Below are 16765 nucleotides of genomic sequence, written 5' to 3' on the forward strand. Positions count from 1 at the left end.
GTTTCTGAAACTGACGATGTTGCTGTGTGTGTGTGTGTGTGTGTGTGTGTTTTGCTCTGACTGTTCTGCTGTTTCTGAAATTGAGTGTGAGTGTGTGAGCGTGTGTGTGTGTGTGTGTGTTTTGCTCTGACTCTTCTGCTGTTTCTGAAACTGACGATGTTGCTGTGTCTCTTTGGTTCGTAGGTTACCAGTGTTGGAATCCACGGCTCCTTCGGGCGACATGTCCCGGCCTCACCATATAGTATCAGTCGTCCCCAACCGTTACCCGCGGTGGTTCACCCTCAGCCACATCGAGTCCCAGCAGTGCGAGCTGGCCTCCACCATGCTGACCGCAGCCAAAGGTCAGAGAGTCTCCTTCACTCTCCATCACTATATCGAGTCGATAGTTAACCGAGACGCTGAAATGACGGCTATTGCATGCTGGGACTGCGCTGTATGCTTAATGCAGGCCTGTGAAGCACGTTTCCGCTAGCAGACGACAAACCCTCGAGTTCCGACCGTAAAATATCAAATCTGCTTTCCTCTCCTTGGTTTGGAGAAACAACAGGCTTGGAAAAGTTGCACACTAGTTTTAAGATCTAAATGCAGCGCAGTGCAGGGAGGCAGAAAACAGAGGAGATCAGCAAACTGGGGATGAGTGGAAATCCTGTCTCTGAACGTTTGAAGGGTTTCTCAGCGTCTCGCATCACGCTGGGCATCTGGCTCTAGTGCTGACTCACGGCTCATGCTGAGTGTGTGTGTGTTTGTGTGTGAGAGTGTGCACAAGAGTGTGCACGTGCATGCATGTGCATGTAAAGTATGCAGAGTGTTTAGTTAAGCATAAGCTGTGTGCGTGACTGTATGCAAGTGTGTGTGTGTGTGTATGTATGTGAGTGTTTGTGTGTTTGTTTGAGTGTGTGTGTGTATGTAGGTGTGTGCGTGTGTGCGAGAGCGAGAGTGTGTTTGCTGTAGACAGTGTTTCTGAGCTCCTGATGTTTCTCCAAGGTCACTGGCGACTGTTTGCAGTGTTTACAGAAATGGCAGAATGGCCAGTCACGTCAAATTTCCATCACTTGTGTGAATCCGTTTATATCCCATTAAATATTTATGAAATATTACACATTCTCTGTCCTCCCTTGTATCTTCACTAGGGATGGGCATGAGTACCTGAAGAATCTGAATCGACAGCAGTCGATCGGGAATGCGTTAATATTCATTTCATGAACTTAATGTTAATACTTAATGTTTAATCATGAATGCATTATTTAAATGCATCAAATTATGTATAATTATAAACTTGGTTAAGGTATTTATATGCACCCCCCCACCCCCAAAAAATATATATAAGCATGCATTGATTACAACATATTCGGTTATTAATATTTTGTTAATTCCCTCTTGTATTTGCATGTGTTCCTCATAATTTCTTTGTATGACAGTCTGGCCAAAAATTGTCGCACAATTTGTCATGTTTCCTTGCATTATTTTCACGAATAAAACCATCGAGTCCAAGCACAACTATGCAATATACTTACAAATTGTTCAACAATCTTTCAGTAATTTTAAAATATAAAATGCACTATATAATTTGCATACTTCCAATCTTTCAGTAATTTTAAAATATAAAATGCACTATATAATTTGCATACTTCCAGTTGTAATATATCATAAAAGGCGGAACACAATGGTTGAGATGTTCATGTGTTGTTGTCCTGTGTTGTTTGCAGGTGACGCCCGGAGGTTAGAGACAGTATTAGAGTCCATACAGAAGAACATTCACTCCTCCTCTCATATCTTCAAACTGGCGCAGGATGCCTTTAAGATCGCGACGCTCATGGACAGTTTGCCGGACATCACTCTGCTAAAGGTCTCCCTGGAGCTGGGTCTTCAGGTATACACACTTCTCCATCAACACACACTTACACCTCTGTGTGCTCGTTTCCTTACATGTTTTCTGTTTATTTCCCGATGTCTCTCAGGTAATGCGTATGACGCTTTCCACGCTGAACTGGCGGCGGCGAGAGATGGTACGATGGCTAGTCACATGTGCCACAGAAGTTGGTAAGTTTGAACTTTCAGTGTTACCAGATCTTGGTTAGCTAAAACAAAAGCAATTATCCAGTCAAGGCTGCACTTTACTGTGATTTTACCACGGTATGAGAGCTAAGCAGAGTAAAATAACCATAATACACAGCCATGAGTGACTTATTTCTTTTACAAAATTGCAATCTGTTTAAAATTACTGTTTAATAAACTATTAACTAGTAAAATAAAATAATTTTTGCACCGCTGCTGAAAAATCATATAAATATATATATAAAAAAAATATAATATATATATATATATATATATATATATATATATATATATATATATATATATATATATATATATATATATATAAATCTTATTTTTGTATATGCTTTATATAGTTTTACATAATTTTATTATATATGCTATTTCAAGAATATTTAAATTAAAATATTAGCTTTGTAAAGAACTTCATATGTACACAGAATTTTAATTTATCTACAAAACTAATATAAACTTAAAAATGAGGCCCCATATTTGTGTGTATATAAATGCAGTAGCTGTGCAAAATAGTTATTTTATTTTACTATTAATAAAGTGAATAGTTTATTGAACAATATATATATATAAATCATTTTTAAAATAATTAAAATGTTGCAGTTGCTTCCATAATATGACATTTTTAAAGAACTTAATATTACATTTTGTATATATATATATATATATATATATATATATATATATATATATATATATATATATATATATATATATATATATATATATATATATATAACTGAACCCAATAAGAACATGTATTAAGAACATAAATAGGGACAGTTTTGCATCCTTTAATGACGTTGACTGACATTTGGTGTGTGTGTGCGCAGGGGTCTACGCACTGGACAGCATCATGCAGAGCTGGTTTACGCTCTTCACGCCCACCGAGGCCACGAGCATCGTCGCGACCACCGTCATGTCCAACAGCACCATCGTACGGCTACATCTGGACTGCCATCAGCAGGAGAACCTAGCGAGCAGCGCGCGGACGCTAGCCCTGCAGTGCGCCATGAAGGACCCTCAGAACTGCGCGCTTTCGGCGCTAACGCTCTGCGAGAAGGACCACATCGCCTTCGAGACGGCCTACCAGATCGTGTTGGACGCGGCCACTACGGGCATGAGCTACACGCAACTGTTCACCATCGCGCGCTACATGGAGCACCGCGGGTATCCGATGCGCGCGTATAAACTAGCCACGCTAGCGATGGCCCACTTGAACTTGAGCTACAACCAGGACACGCATCCCGCTATCAACGACGTACTGTGGGCTTGTGCGCTTAGCCACTCGCTAGGCAAGAACGAGCTGGCCGCTATCATCCCCCTAGTGGTGAAAAGCGTGAAGTGCGCAACCGTGCTGTCGGACATTTTGCGTCGTTGCACGCTGACGACGCCCGGCATGGTGGCGCTGCATAGCCGTAGGAACTCTGGGAAGTTGATGTCGTTGGATAAAGCCCCGCTAAGACAGCTCTTGGACGCCACGATCGGGGCGTACATAAACACGACGCACTCGCGGCTCACGCACATCAGCCCACGGCACTACAGCGAGTTCATCGAGTTCCTCAGCAAAGCCAGAGAGACTTTCCTCATGGCGCACGACGGACACATCCAGTTCACACAGTTCATAGACAACCTGAAACAGATATACAAAGGCAAAAAGAAACTCATGATGCTCGTGCGAGAGCGGTTCGGCTAGCTTTCGCTTGCCTAGAGACGAGAAAAACATTACGAACCACACCGGTATTATGTGTATAGACTTGCGCAAAAAAAAAGAAAACGGGAAAAAAAAGTGGAACGTTGTCATGTTGTTGGAAGTTTGTGTGTTTCCCCTTTTATTTGTGTGAAAGAGTATGTCACGACGTTTGGGTTTACACTGAGTATATGTTGTCCAGTGGCGAAAGTCCACACAGCACTCCAGATCTCTCTGTTTAACATTCACAGCCTCAAAGTGAAGAAGAAAAATGGCTTTAAACCAAACAACACCTCCATCCTAAGTGACAAGTACCTCGTACGGCTTCAGCTTTACTCCTTCCTGAACCAGTCACACGTTACCAGTGTACTAAAGAAGTGTTAGAAACCAGAAAAACAAAAACACGTCTCCATTTTTTATTTTTTAAATTCCTTTTCAGTTCACCAGGCTAATTGCGTGGCTTTGCAGTGCTGTTTCGTCCAAAAGCATGTCACACACACACACACACACACACACACACACACTTCAACCCCATTGTGCTTGCGCTTGTGGAAACTTAGCGACTGTCGACATACATCTCAGGGATTCTCTTTGAAAAAAAGGAAAAAAAAAAGAAGAAAAAAATGGTCATGAAAGAATGAGAGCATTTTATTGTACTGTATATATGATAGTATATGTCTGAATATTGAAAAAATGTATACGTTAACTAATTTATAAAAAGAATATTCTATGTAATGCAAAATACTTGAAGCTGCAGTACCTTGGTCTGAAATAAAACATATCAGAGGGACTAAACGAAACGCGAGCCTCGGGCTGTGTTCGGAACGGAAGGCTAGCGCGCGCGCACTGCGCGGGAAACGCAAACGGTAGGCATTATTATTCCACGAGGAACGTTTCTCCTGACTTTGCATGTTTAATTCAGTTCGTCTTTTTCACATTTAATCTGCATTGCACAGTATCATCCGCAGTGCCAGTGCGCTAGCGTGCCTTTCCGAACACGGCCGTGCTGTCGGGGCTTGAATCGGGCAGTGAACCTGTGTGTCGGGTCTCTATGCTGATGCACGATTCGCGATCTGGGTCGAGTTTGCATTGGCGTAGACCCGAGGGCACCAGTGGTTTGGACGGACACCCAGTGAACCAGAGCAGCAAGCCTTAGCATTAAGAATTGGGAATGCAAGAAACGCAGGCCCACGTGCCTCAAAAAACGCCTAGAAATGTAGATCCAACAGTATCGATGTTAACGCAAACATGCCGAGCGATTGGCCTGACGCTCTTGTTTCTTTCCACAATAATCGAGTCACGACGAAACTCCATTTTTATGCACAATAACATGTACATGCCTATCTGCTGACATCTTAACTTTGTGCAAGACAGAAAGTTGCTGTGTAGGTCTGACTGTTCAAATGTTTTTTTTTGTTTTTTTTATTTTTACGTTTTGTCGTTCCTATAGGATTCCTCAACGAAACGAAAACAGCCTTCTTTCTTGCCTTGTCTTAACGCTTTAAAATAACCAAACTGGAGTTCTAACTACCAAACTTGTTCGTTAAAAATGAAAGCCAACCAACTTTGGTTACAACTTTACTGTCTTTAATTTTAGCTGAATGGTTCTGTATTCTGTGCTTTAAAAGCAGGTTTCCTATGTTTTTGGTGCAAAAACGTTGTCGAGTGTCCCCTTCCTTAGAGGTTTGTCTGTAGCTCTTTTTATTTTACTTCATTTTGTTCGTTTAGAAACAGAAATATCTTCTTTTTTTTCCATTTTATTTATTATACAAGGTAAACGATTGTACTTCTTCACCCGTGTCAACATTCTCATGAAGTTGAATTTAAGATTTGATACACCGATATCAATTTATTTATGTAACTAAATCACTGTTTTATAAACTTGTTAATGATTCAACATTTTTGTTTTAATTAAAATTAGTTTTTTGAGAGGAAGCAAATCATTGAGTCGTTTGTGTGCATGACACTCGCACATTTTACATCACTGTTTGGTGAAAAAAAGCATGCAATATGATGCACAAGTCTAGAGAAATGTATTATATATTTAATATATATATTAGCAATATAAAATATCAAGTAAATAATCACAATAGACACAAATATGGAGCAAAATATACACAAATGTGAATTGTATTTAAATAAATGGACAATACACAATATATAGAAATATTGAGTAAAATAGTTTTTTTATATTGATATTATGATAAACATATTTTATAATTGAAAATATACATTTCCCTACAGCATCTTGCATGCATTTTTTCCTCACCAAACTCATAATGCATTCTGGTATTGCCTTATTCATGAATAATATTTGCAATATCTGAGAAGGCATAAATAATAGTGCTGACTGAACATCCTTCACATTGGGAAAATTGTCTAAAACTTGTCCAGCTCACTAGATTTGGAACAGATGATGTAAGAAACTCCCAGTTTTAAAGAGTCTTAAATATAGTTTATTCAGCAATCCTTTCTGTGCTTATGAGTTCGGTTAACTTTAGGATTTACAGTTTGGTCATTCCCAGATGCCAGTTCTACAGAGACTCGTCCCTCTTGTCTAAACTAAACAGGAAGTGGACAAACAGACTGCAGAGGAAGATTGTGACACTCGAGTTGCTCCTTCACACTTGGAGCGCAACGATAAGGTTGACCACTGTTACACAAGAACAGATCCTCTCACATTCGTCATTGCTTTCAGTGGCGAACTTCCAGGAATTACCAGCCAAGAGCTTGAACCATTGAGATGTCAAGAACGGGGAGGGCTGAGGAACGACGTTAAATACTGCAGGAAGAACTCATTCTCACACTGATAAGGTGGGCAGCTTAAGACTGTGTACATTTTATTTGTCGTGTTTTGCAAAATTTACGATATGCAGAAAAAGAGTAAATGCCCTGATCTTAAATGTGCAGTTAAGGTGCGGTCGCATTTACTGTTGTTCGGTGAGTGTTTGAGGGCGATATTCCTGTTCCTAGGAATCCATCGGGAATTTCGTGTGCGGGATTAAGATTTCCCAGGTTCGTTTGGTCACATGAATTTGCCCAATTGACCAACTAAGTCCTCATTTTATGATCATCTCATCGCTATTTTATACTTTGTCCAATGGTATACAATTAATAAATAAGTTATAAATCAACTGTTTAAGTTATCAAGTGACAATAGTTCAAAATAGTCACAGCTGAACCATTGCCTCTGCGATCAACACAGTTTTGTTCTTGAATAATTTAAGGTTGAGTGACGGGTGAGTCAATGATTCAACGACTTATTCGTAAAGACTTGCAGAAACCTTAGCAAATGCCCTGATCTTAAAGTGCAATTTTTTTCTTGAATGATTATGTTTTTTTAACAAATCGGGTGAGTCAATGATTCAATGACTTATAAAGACAGCTTCATTTACATTTGAATGAATGAAACAATCAACCAATCACTCATTCATTAACACCGTGAATTGTTGCCACCTACTGGCAGTTTTATTTTCATAATGAAAGTATACTTTAATGTCATATTTGTATATTCAATATATTCGATGTTTAATGAAAGCACCACTGTTATCTCTACACAGTCGTATTATTTTAACATGGGAAAAAATGACTCTGCCCCTTTACGCTGGTAAAGCAACAGAAGTGATAAGATAACTGAACAATTATGTTTTAAAATAATGCATATGGATTCTTTTATTGCTTTAGGCTGCAAAAACCACAGAGTTTTGTAGTTTTTCCACTTCTCTTCATCAGCGGAACGGACAGATGGGACGAAGACCCATGCTGACCAACGCTTTACACTCTCATTTTGTTTCTGAGAGCACAGATGCACAGTCACTCCAAGATGGAGCACTTTGCCCAGACCATCAGCCCCTCAGTACATTTGGAAGAACAAACTGTAATAGCCTCAGCTATAATTCCCATGAAGCATTTTCAGGCCTGTGAGGAGATCTGTTCCTGCCAAAGCGGTGCGGAACAGGAGGCCGGGGGTTCGGGGGGAGAAATCCAAGTGCTTGAGTGAAGACAGTGACAAATTCAAGCTTTTCTGTGACTTCAGGCCTGGAAGAACACACCATTGACCAGAGACACAGGACGAGGTCTTTAAAGAGGCCATATTGTGCTCTTTATCAAAGTCTTGATGTTGTTTTTTGGCTTGAATGTTGATTATTTACCCCATTGTTGCGACTCCTCTCGTCCCAGTCTGTCAGTAACGCTCTCGTCCCAGTCTGTCTCTATGAAGCCCCTCCTTCTGAAAAGCACACTGTGCTCTGATTGGTCGGCTGGAGCAGTGTGTTGTGATTGGTCGAGCGCTTCAAATGTGTTTGGGAAATGTCCCGCCCCTTTCCATAACCACCAGTTTAACACACTACTAACTAACTCAACCAGGCCCCGCCCCTTTATTATGCGTATGAATTATTATAATGAGGAATATTGTGACGTGTTCGTTCCCGAAAGAAACTCAAGACTACAATGGAGGCGTTTCAGGAGTTCAGAAACACTGATATAGAGAATAACGTTGTATCTTTGCAGAGCTTTTCCATGCTCAAACTGCAACATTACACACTATGAACATGTGAACAGGGCCTCTTTAAGAAAACCCATGCACTGAAAATTTAGCACTAATGTTAATGTTTGCACATGTATATATAGAAAATTAGCTTATTGCATATAGTATGGTGTAAAATAGTATGTGAAACAGTAGTTGTGTCCCAAATGACACACTATACACTACGCACTTATACTATGTGCTCAACCCTGTAGTGTATGAATTCTGTGAGTTATTTTGTCATTCAGGATCAGTCTGATAGCTTGGCCCCTCCACTATGTGAGGAAAACTGCATAATTTGAGTGCATGAAGTGTTCAACAATCCACACTTTTTCTTTTTGTATTGTATTTCTCTTTGTGTTAGTGAAATGCACTTTTTCTTTTTGGAAATTTCAGTGTGACACACTACTCGCACTATTTATACTATAAATATAGTGAATAAGTATGCAAATCGGGACTCCTCAAACAGAAGTAGCCTAGGCTTTATTGTTGTCACATGACTTCACACTGTTGCATGTTTAATTCAACAACATCCAGTTAGAATCTCAGATATATAATTTCTGATGATTTCTCATTTATTTTGTATTTTAATATAATTTTGCTTAACAGTGATTAATGGAATATTTACACATCGCATAGTCATACTAAAAAACAGCAACTGCATATCACATTATATGCACCGTTACCAACGCAAAAAGTTTGTGAAACTTTAAGTTAACAAAGAAACTTTCTGTAAACTTTTAACTTCAAAAACAAGTATGCACAGGTTTAAGTATGTATGTTGCATGTTTAGTTTAGCAAATATCCGAAAAAAGGACATGCAAAAGATCCACATACAAAAATAACAATGCCATTCTGAGCATATCTGAACATTTTTTTTAAATGCATGCAGCTTTAAATGTGCTTTTCTCCAGCTCATTGAGCAGAGCTCTGAATGGCTGGATAAAGAGATACGGTCTCTGTTGAGCGCTGTTCACTTCCTCCTCGGGAGGAAACGCAGGTTGTAAATGTCGTCTGTTGACATGTGTTGCTAACACTGTCATTTAGTGCTGGGCCGTGGTCAACTTTGATCCTTTATCAGAAGACAACCAGACCCAAACACACTACAATTACTGCAGAGCCAGCCGGGCCGGACAGAACCTCTCGCAGCCTCAACAGGAAGAACAATCGCTGAAACAATGAACGAGTGCAGCCAGGAACACCACAACCTCCTGCTGCTCACACACACACACACACACACACACACACACACACACACACACTGAAAACTCTCATATGTCCCCATCAAATAAGACTGGATACAATATTAAACTTACTTTTTAATCACAGTTACTTAAACATGAGTGAATTATCAATATACACACACAGCGCTTTAGAAATAAAGTTGACTTTCTGACTTGGCTTGTATGCATATTCAGTGTGTGTGTGTGTATATATACTGTTTATATATGTATATTAAATGTACATACAAGCTACAATATAGATTTTCTCACCCGAGAAGCAGCTTAGCCAACAAGCCAAAAGTGTCAATATTCAACTCAAGTCACTTCAGTGTAGCATTCATCAATTGTGCATACATACTGTATATACAGTGTATTTGTGCACATACATGTACATGTGACAAACTCTAGTACACTCCACTGCACACTGAACAAGCAAAAGACACAAAAGGGTAGTGTTTTACATTTTTCACATCCGTGTGTAGAGTTACCATGCAAAAACACCATTTTTGGAAGAGTTAAAATAGTTTTGAATGACGTGTTTGCTTTTGCAAGAGATGTCTGATGTTTTGCATGTTGTGTGTGTGTTTTGTGGTTTTGTGTGTAGAGTTTCAAGAAATTGAGCCATAGTTTCAGAAATTGTGTGTAAGCAATCTGAAAAACTGTAAAACACAAAAGCCGCTCCCTTAATGACATCATCGTCCAGGAAGTGACATAATTTTGGAGGGAAAACAAGAGTACTAGTAGGTATAAGCAATTGATTTGACTATTTACTGTGATATTTTGTGGTGTTAGTTGGTTTGTGTTAGGGATGCACAATATTTTAGCCGCCATATATCTGCCGATATATGTTCATTTTATAAGTTATCGTTATCGGCCCGGTAAGAAAATTTGTCTGATATATTAAAGCCGATAAATAATGTATTATTTCCTTCAGCTGAGACTCTTCAGATGTGCACTGTTCAACATGATGGTTTTAAATAGCTTGAAATATGATTGGAATCACTTCAAAACAGGAAAATACAGTTCAGTGCGACATGTGCAGCACAAGTCTGTCATATCGGCCACATAAAATTATAATGAGAACATCATAATTGTGTGCTTGGGACATGGATTTTAATGGTGAGACTTGTTTTTGTAATCAGGCTCTCAAAAATTACATAAAAAGTTGGATTTAGATTTATCGGCCAATATATCGGTTATCGGCTTCCAAATATAAAGAATTATCGGTTATCGGTATCGGCCAAATATATATATTTTTCATATCTGTGCATCTCTAGTTTGTGTCCATCCTTTTTTAATCAAAGTTCACAACACAGTTTGATACTAACTTCATGATTACATTAAGCTCTTTATTTCCATCTTTTTTAGCGCAATTTTCCACCGGACAAAATTGCGATTGTTAACTCATGATTTCTGTTCTGTGCGTCTGTGCGCACCAATCTTGCACTTCTATCTACTCCTCAACCAGACCACCTAGAGACTTCGGGTTTTCGGCATTATGTTAAGGAAGGTCTAATCTCGGGAACGCACAAAAAAAATCCAGGAAAAGATTTACTATCTCTTAGTGTTGTGATCCCATGAGGTGAGAAAATTGCGCTAAAACACTCAACGAGTTTTTATTACTTGTTTAGTGTCATTTCTGTAAAGTAAACAATCAAGTTCTTATTAATAAAGTTTAAGCAGTGACATGCACTTTAAATGCTGCCAAATGTTTATATAGATTACAAGCATATTTATATTCTAAAAGGCACAGAATTCAGTAAATTCTGAATTAGAGGAATGATCTAATCACATAATTTTGGTCTGAGATCTGCTGTATTCCAACAGAAGGCAAACATTCAAGTTTGATAAAGTGTTTTGGGCGTGATAAAGTTAGGAGCTGTTGAAATGAAAATTATTCAGTTCATTTATTTATATTCTTTCATTGTAAATTAGAAGCCTTTGTGCTTTTTATCCATGTCTGCTTGAGATCATCTGCATGGTACTGTATTACTAAAAGTTGACGCCCACTTTTCACCATCCAATCAATTCTGGATGGAATAAATCAAGTATTTTTTTCATCTAAACCCTGTTTTGTTAGGAAATATGTCAAATTATTTGTAAATGCCATTTAATATTAAAAAACAAAAGCCACCCTCTCAATGACATCATCGTCCAGAAAGTGACATCACTTTGGAGGGAAAACAAGAGTACTAGGTACTATAAGCAGTGGATTTGATTATTTACCGTGATATTTTGTGGTATTAAATGGATTATAAATGGCATTTAATATTGAGAAAAGGAAAATTGGTTATAAAAGTAAACTATGACCCTTTTTAGGATGAAAACCTCGACTAACATTAAGGACTCCTCAGGGAAAGAAAGTAAACCTACAATGATTTTAAAAAGTGTATGATATGAGTGAGAGCTTCAAACTTTACTTTAACGGCAGAAATGAGCTGGTAAATGCCACTGGTCATAATGTGGGAGCAACAGAACGCACTGACCAATCAATACGCTTCACATTTTACCCAGTCGCCACCGTTTGCTCTTTTGGAAAAAAAAGTATTTCCATATGAGGGCTTTGAAGGCCACCTTTTGAACTTTCACATTCTCAAGATTTTCAGATCTCACTTTTCAATTATGCATGCTTTAACCTTTCATGCTCTCCTGTGCAAATCAGTGTCAGTTCTCTGTAATCTGTTTCTCACACAATCTGAGGGCTTTAAAACTATTCATTGCATTAAATAAAGCTTGAGTAGATAACGCAGACCCGACCACGTCTGGCCCCGGTTATCAATCATGAGTGGGCCTACAGAACACAGAGCGTAATATGATCAAACCTGAACCTCGTCCTCCCCGCCGGTGTTTGTGTGTAATCTATTGAAGAGGATAATGCGCTGTTTTACCACATCGTCACAGTAAAAGCCTGTCGGTGCTCTGAGCATCAGTCATGTGTAGAAATCCTGTTGGATGAACAACACAACAAGAGCATCAGATGATTCGATCCGCTGCCTCGCATATAAACAAAACATGAATTTATTGTGCTATTATGTGGTTGCTAGGGATAGGGCATTGCTAGGTGGTCTATAGGTGGTTGCTAGGGTGTGAGTTGTTTTGATCATAATACAATGTGGTTGCAAGGTTAAATAGGCCTTATTCAGACTGAGCAGCGCCATGACAGGTATAAAAGCAGGGTAGCTGTTTTCAATGTAAAAAGCTGTATAAAAAGCTCCTAGATCACATAATTGTCAGGGCCCGTATTCATAAAGATCCTCTCAGAAAACTCTTAATTTAGCTTAAAAACTTTTACGTAGGAGTCTTTGCTTAAGAGCAATTCGGGACTGATCTGAGAGCAACTCTGAGTAAGGAAAAGACAAAAACTTTTATCTTAGTAAGAAGGCGGGGTTGACCCCGTTGCTATGTATGACACAATCTTTTGAAGACTGTGATTGGTTGGTTGTCCAAGAAGGGGGAAAAAGTGATTTTAAGTATAGGGTCTATTCTAAGCCTTCACTTTGAAATTACATGCGTAATTTTTCCTATTTGACCGTTCTCACACACACACATTATATATATAAATCCTTATTTAACCATTCTGTTGATTTCCTATAAGGTATTTGCTTGGCTTAGAATGATAAAAATTGTTCCACTCTTTCCAATTACACCGATTGTTGGCATGTCTATTTAAATGGTGGTTTTAATGTTGGTTTTAATGTATCAAACATGGAATTTTCCCAGTTGCCAAATATCGTAATGTAGTGATTACTTTCATTTCGGGCGCTATGGCATTTCTGCGCTGTGTTGGAGATATTAGCGTGTCTCTAAAAAGATCTGTCACAAACATGATCCCTGCATGATCTAATTTAAAGCGTCTTATTAACTCACTGTCATCCATTGTCTGCAACACATTTCTTCTCCTTCTTCGTCTTTCTGCCATTTTCTCCTCTGCTAAAGAAACTCTTAAGCCTCTTAAAAGTCCTCGTCCGTGCTCCTAACAATTTTGACCTTAAGACCTCTTTTAAGGGTTAAGATGCTTTCTGAATTACTTTTTTCTTTACTAGGATTTTTTCTTTAAATTTAAGAGTAAACGCCCACATTTCTAAGAATTTTCGTAGAATTTTGTCACTGGGAGCTACTCTTTGCATTAAGATTCTTTATGAATACGGGCCCAGGAGTTTTTTTGGCCTTTGAAATTTCTTGAAAATATATTTTTGTAGGGTTTCGTCAGCAGAGCAGAACAATTTAAAAACACATTAAATAACAGTAGCCTACAACCCAATGAATATATATATATATATATATATATATATATAGAGAGAGAGAGAGAGAGAGAGAGAGAGAGAGAGAGAGAGAGAGAGAGAGAGAGAGAGAGATCCTCACAGCCTCGCTTTCATTCCCGTTAAAAATTAAAAATGGCGCTGATTGGATGAATAGATATTCGTTTTATATTCTTTCATTCACACTGCCTTTCGATAGTTGTCTCTTTAATAGTTAGTTTAATAGTTTTTCTAATATAAACCCCATTTTTATTACAATATCACATCCACCTTGTTTCACGTAAGAGTCATTTGCTACGCCTGGCTTCCGTTTACAGTTATTTTAGCTGTACAAAACAGCTTACTTCCGCGTTGAAAATAAGGTAGATAAACCCCCAAAGCGTTTCAAGTAAATCATATTAAAACACATATTAATAATCCCGTCCGTGTGTGTATGTGTGTGTGTTGCAGCAGGATTTCGTGGGGTCTCGTCACAGCACACTAAACCCCGGGATTTTCGCGGGCCGCGGGAGGTGTGTGAGGGGCGTACGGGATTAAATTAGGCACACCGGGGTTTATGGGAACCGTAAAACAGAGCAGGCAGGGATAGTATAACACACAGCTCACCTGAGCGAGTGTCCTTGAGAGATATAGGATTCCATAATCCCTGCGCCTCCTCCGGGAACCTCGGGAATGCGCCGTGAATTGATGCATCAGGCTTACAGTTCCACTCGCACACTCCAGTCATGCTATGGATTTGCTGTATGTGCACCTACAGCCACACATGGATGACTGACAGGTGAGTAAAGACATAGTTAGAAGGGGAGGCTAGTCTAAAAATACCCTTTTTTCATGTCAGGCATAGCCTATTTTCTAAAGTTTTCCACGTGACTTCAGATCGTTGAAAAACACTCAAGTTTTGTTTGAGGCACAGATTACCAAGTTATTCACATCTTGTAACATGTAGTTTTGATTTAGTTTCATGGTGTTTTAGTTTGGTTTTCCCTGTTCCTGTTTGACCTATAGTTCCCCGGTGTGTGCCAGTTTGTTACCATTACTGATTAGTTTCACCTGTGTTTCATTTAGCTCCCTTTGTTCCCCCTTTGTATATAAGCCCTGAGTTTTCCTTAGTTCCTTTTCCAGTATTGAATGTTATTCTAGTTGTTTTGATGTATGCTTGTGTTAGTTAAATGTATCTACTTATTCATGTCCCGGTCTTCATTCCTTGGATAATACATAACAGCACGTAACATGTTCATTATGGAAGCTTTTTCCACCAGTGAAAAAATTCAATAAAAGGTCCAGTCTCCTTTTTTTTTTTTTTTTACCATTTTCATTGTGGTATAATGTTTCACAATTACTCTGTCCGGTTTAACACATTTTTACCTGTTATTTCCCTAAAATCGGTGCTTAACCGATCTTAAAATGATTTAATGAAGCATGGGTGGTTTATGATGAATTACATAAATATAAGGCGAATGAAAATGTCACACATGAACAATGCTGGATCAATAGGAACTATCAACATTTTCTTTATACCATTTTTAACGTGGTATCATCTTTTTCACATTTACTGAGTCCCATTAAATAGGGATGCACCGATATGAACATTTTGCCCGATAATTCTTTATATTTGAAAGCCGATAACCGATTTATATTGGAAGATAAATCTAAATAACATTTTTATATAATATTTGAGAGCCTGATTACAAAAACATCTCACCATTAAAACCCATGTCCCAGGCACACAATTATAATGATCATTATAATTTTATGAAGCTGATATGACTGCACATGCTGCACTGAACTGGATTTTCCTTTTTGATTCCAATCAAATTTTTAAGCGATTCAAAACCATCATGTTGAACAGTGCGCTTCTGAAGAGTCTCAGCTGAAGGAAATTATATATCATTATATATCGGCATTATTCTTATCGGGTTGATAATGATAACATTAAAAACTAACATATATATTGTCCGGTAATGATATGGTGGCGATATATTGTGCATCCCTACCATTAAAATGCATCCCTGCAGAATTATGCAGATTTTCCCCTAAATTTGGTGCATAAAAAGCTAAATCTATATCTGGGAATCATTGGTAAAGTTTCTTAAAATATCTTAAAACCTTCCAATAATTTAATGAAGTATAAGAATGGGTAGTTTATGATAAATGAGGGCTCATATCTGTGTTAAAAAGAAAAAAGAAAATCTAAGGTGCCCTTTAAGTTCATTAACTTTACTATTGACCCTGCGATCTAAAAATGTCAGCCTCCTCAACCTCCCCATGAGGGGAATTTGTCTGTGGTTGGCAAATTTGACTCTTTTTTTCCCCTTTCGATACAGATCTAGCCTTCCCGTTCTCCCCTGGGTGTTGAGGAAACTTTCAGGCTGATTCTGCTGGTGTTTGAAGCCATCGGGCCCTCGTTCCCATCGCCGGGCTTCAAAGACCATCTCGCCACAGATGCACCGTTAACCTGGAGATTTAAACAAGGTCTTTGCAAGTTCTTCTTATATCTAAAACATCTATCAGCATGTGATACATTGCACCAGGGTATTTGTGACCTTTTCTCTGGAGATGAAAGACCCATCGCACGCTTTCATCTAAAGTAGCTGCGCTCTCAAGATTTGAAGCCACTGTCGCGTCGTATTTTTGAGTCTCCGGACAGGCGAGTGACGTCCTAACATCTCGACTTTAAAGGCAAATGAAAATGTCACTCATAGGAGCAATTGCTGTCCATAACGTTTTCATAAATGTCACTGTAGAGAAAGGGGGAAAATAATGGAGGATAATTAATGGACTTGGATTAATAATATCCTCTCTGCATTTTATTCACTAGATATTTACATGAGTGGCACTTTCCTGTGCAAAACCCACTGACCATGAAGTTTTTGAAAGAAGTGTCTTCTGCTCACCAGGGCTACATTTATTGGATCAAAAATGCTGTAAAAATAGTGAAATATTATTAGAATTTAAAATAGATGTAAATATATATAAAAGTGTCATTTATTCCTGTGATCAA

At 38.5% G+C, this 16765-nt stretch overlaps 1 protein-coding gene across 1 annotated transcript in view; it reads left to right on the forward strand.

Moving 5' to 3' along the window:
• Positions 1-5690, forward strand: part of LOC308683904 (zinc finger SWIM domain-containing protein 6) — a 92792-nt gene extending 87102 nt beyond the window's left edge. Inside the window, exons 11-14 of the mRNA XM_081354764.1 lie at positions 184-341; positions 1707-1870; positions 1959-2040; positions 2901-5690. Of these exons, the coding sequence (XP_081210890.1) occupies positions 184-341; positions 1707-1870; positions 1959-2040; positions 2901-3763 (1267 nt within the window). The 3' untranslated portion in view covers positions 3764-5690. The remainder of the gene's footprint in view (positions 1-183; positions 342-1706; positions 1871-1958; positions 2041-2900) is intronic.
• Positions 5691-16765: the final 11075 nt, after the last annotated feature.

The sequence above is a fragment of the Scardinius erythrophthalmus genome, assembly GCF_964197995.2.
Source record: "Scardinius erythrophthalmus genome assembly, chromosome: 23".
In the NCBI taxonomy this organism is placed as follows: domain Eukaryota; kingdom Metazoa; phylum Chordata; class Actinopteri; order Cypriniformes; family Leuciscidae; genus Scardinius; species Scardinius erythrophthalmus.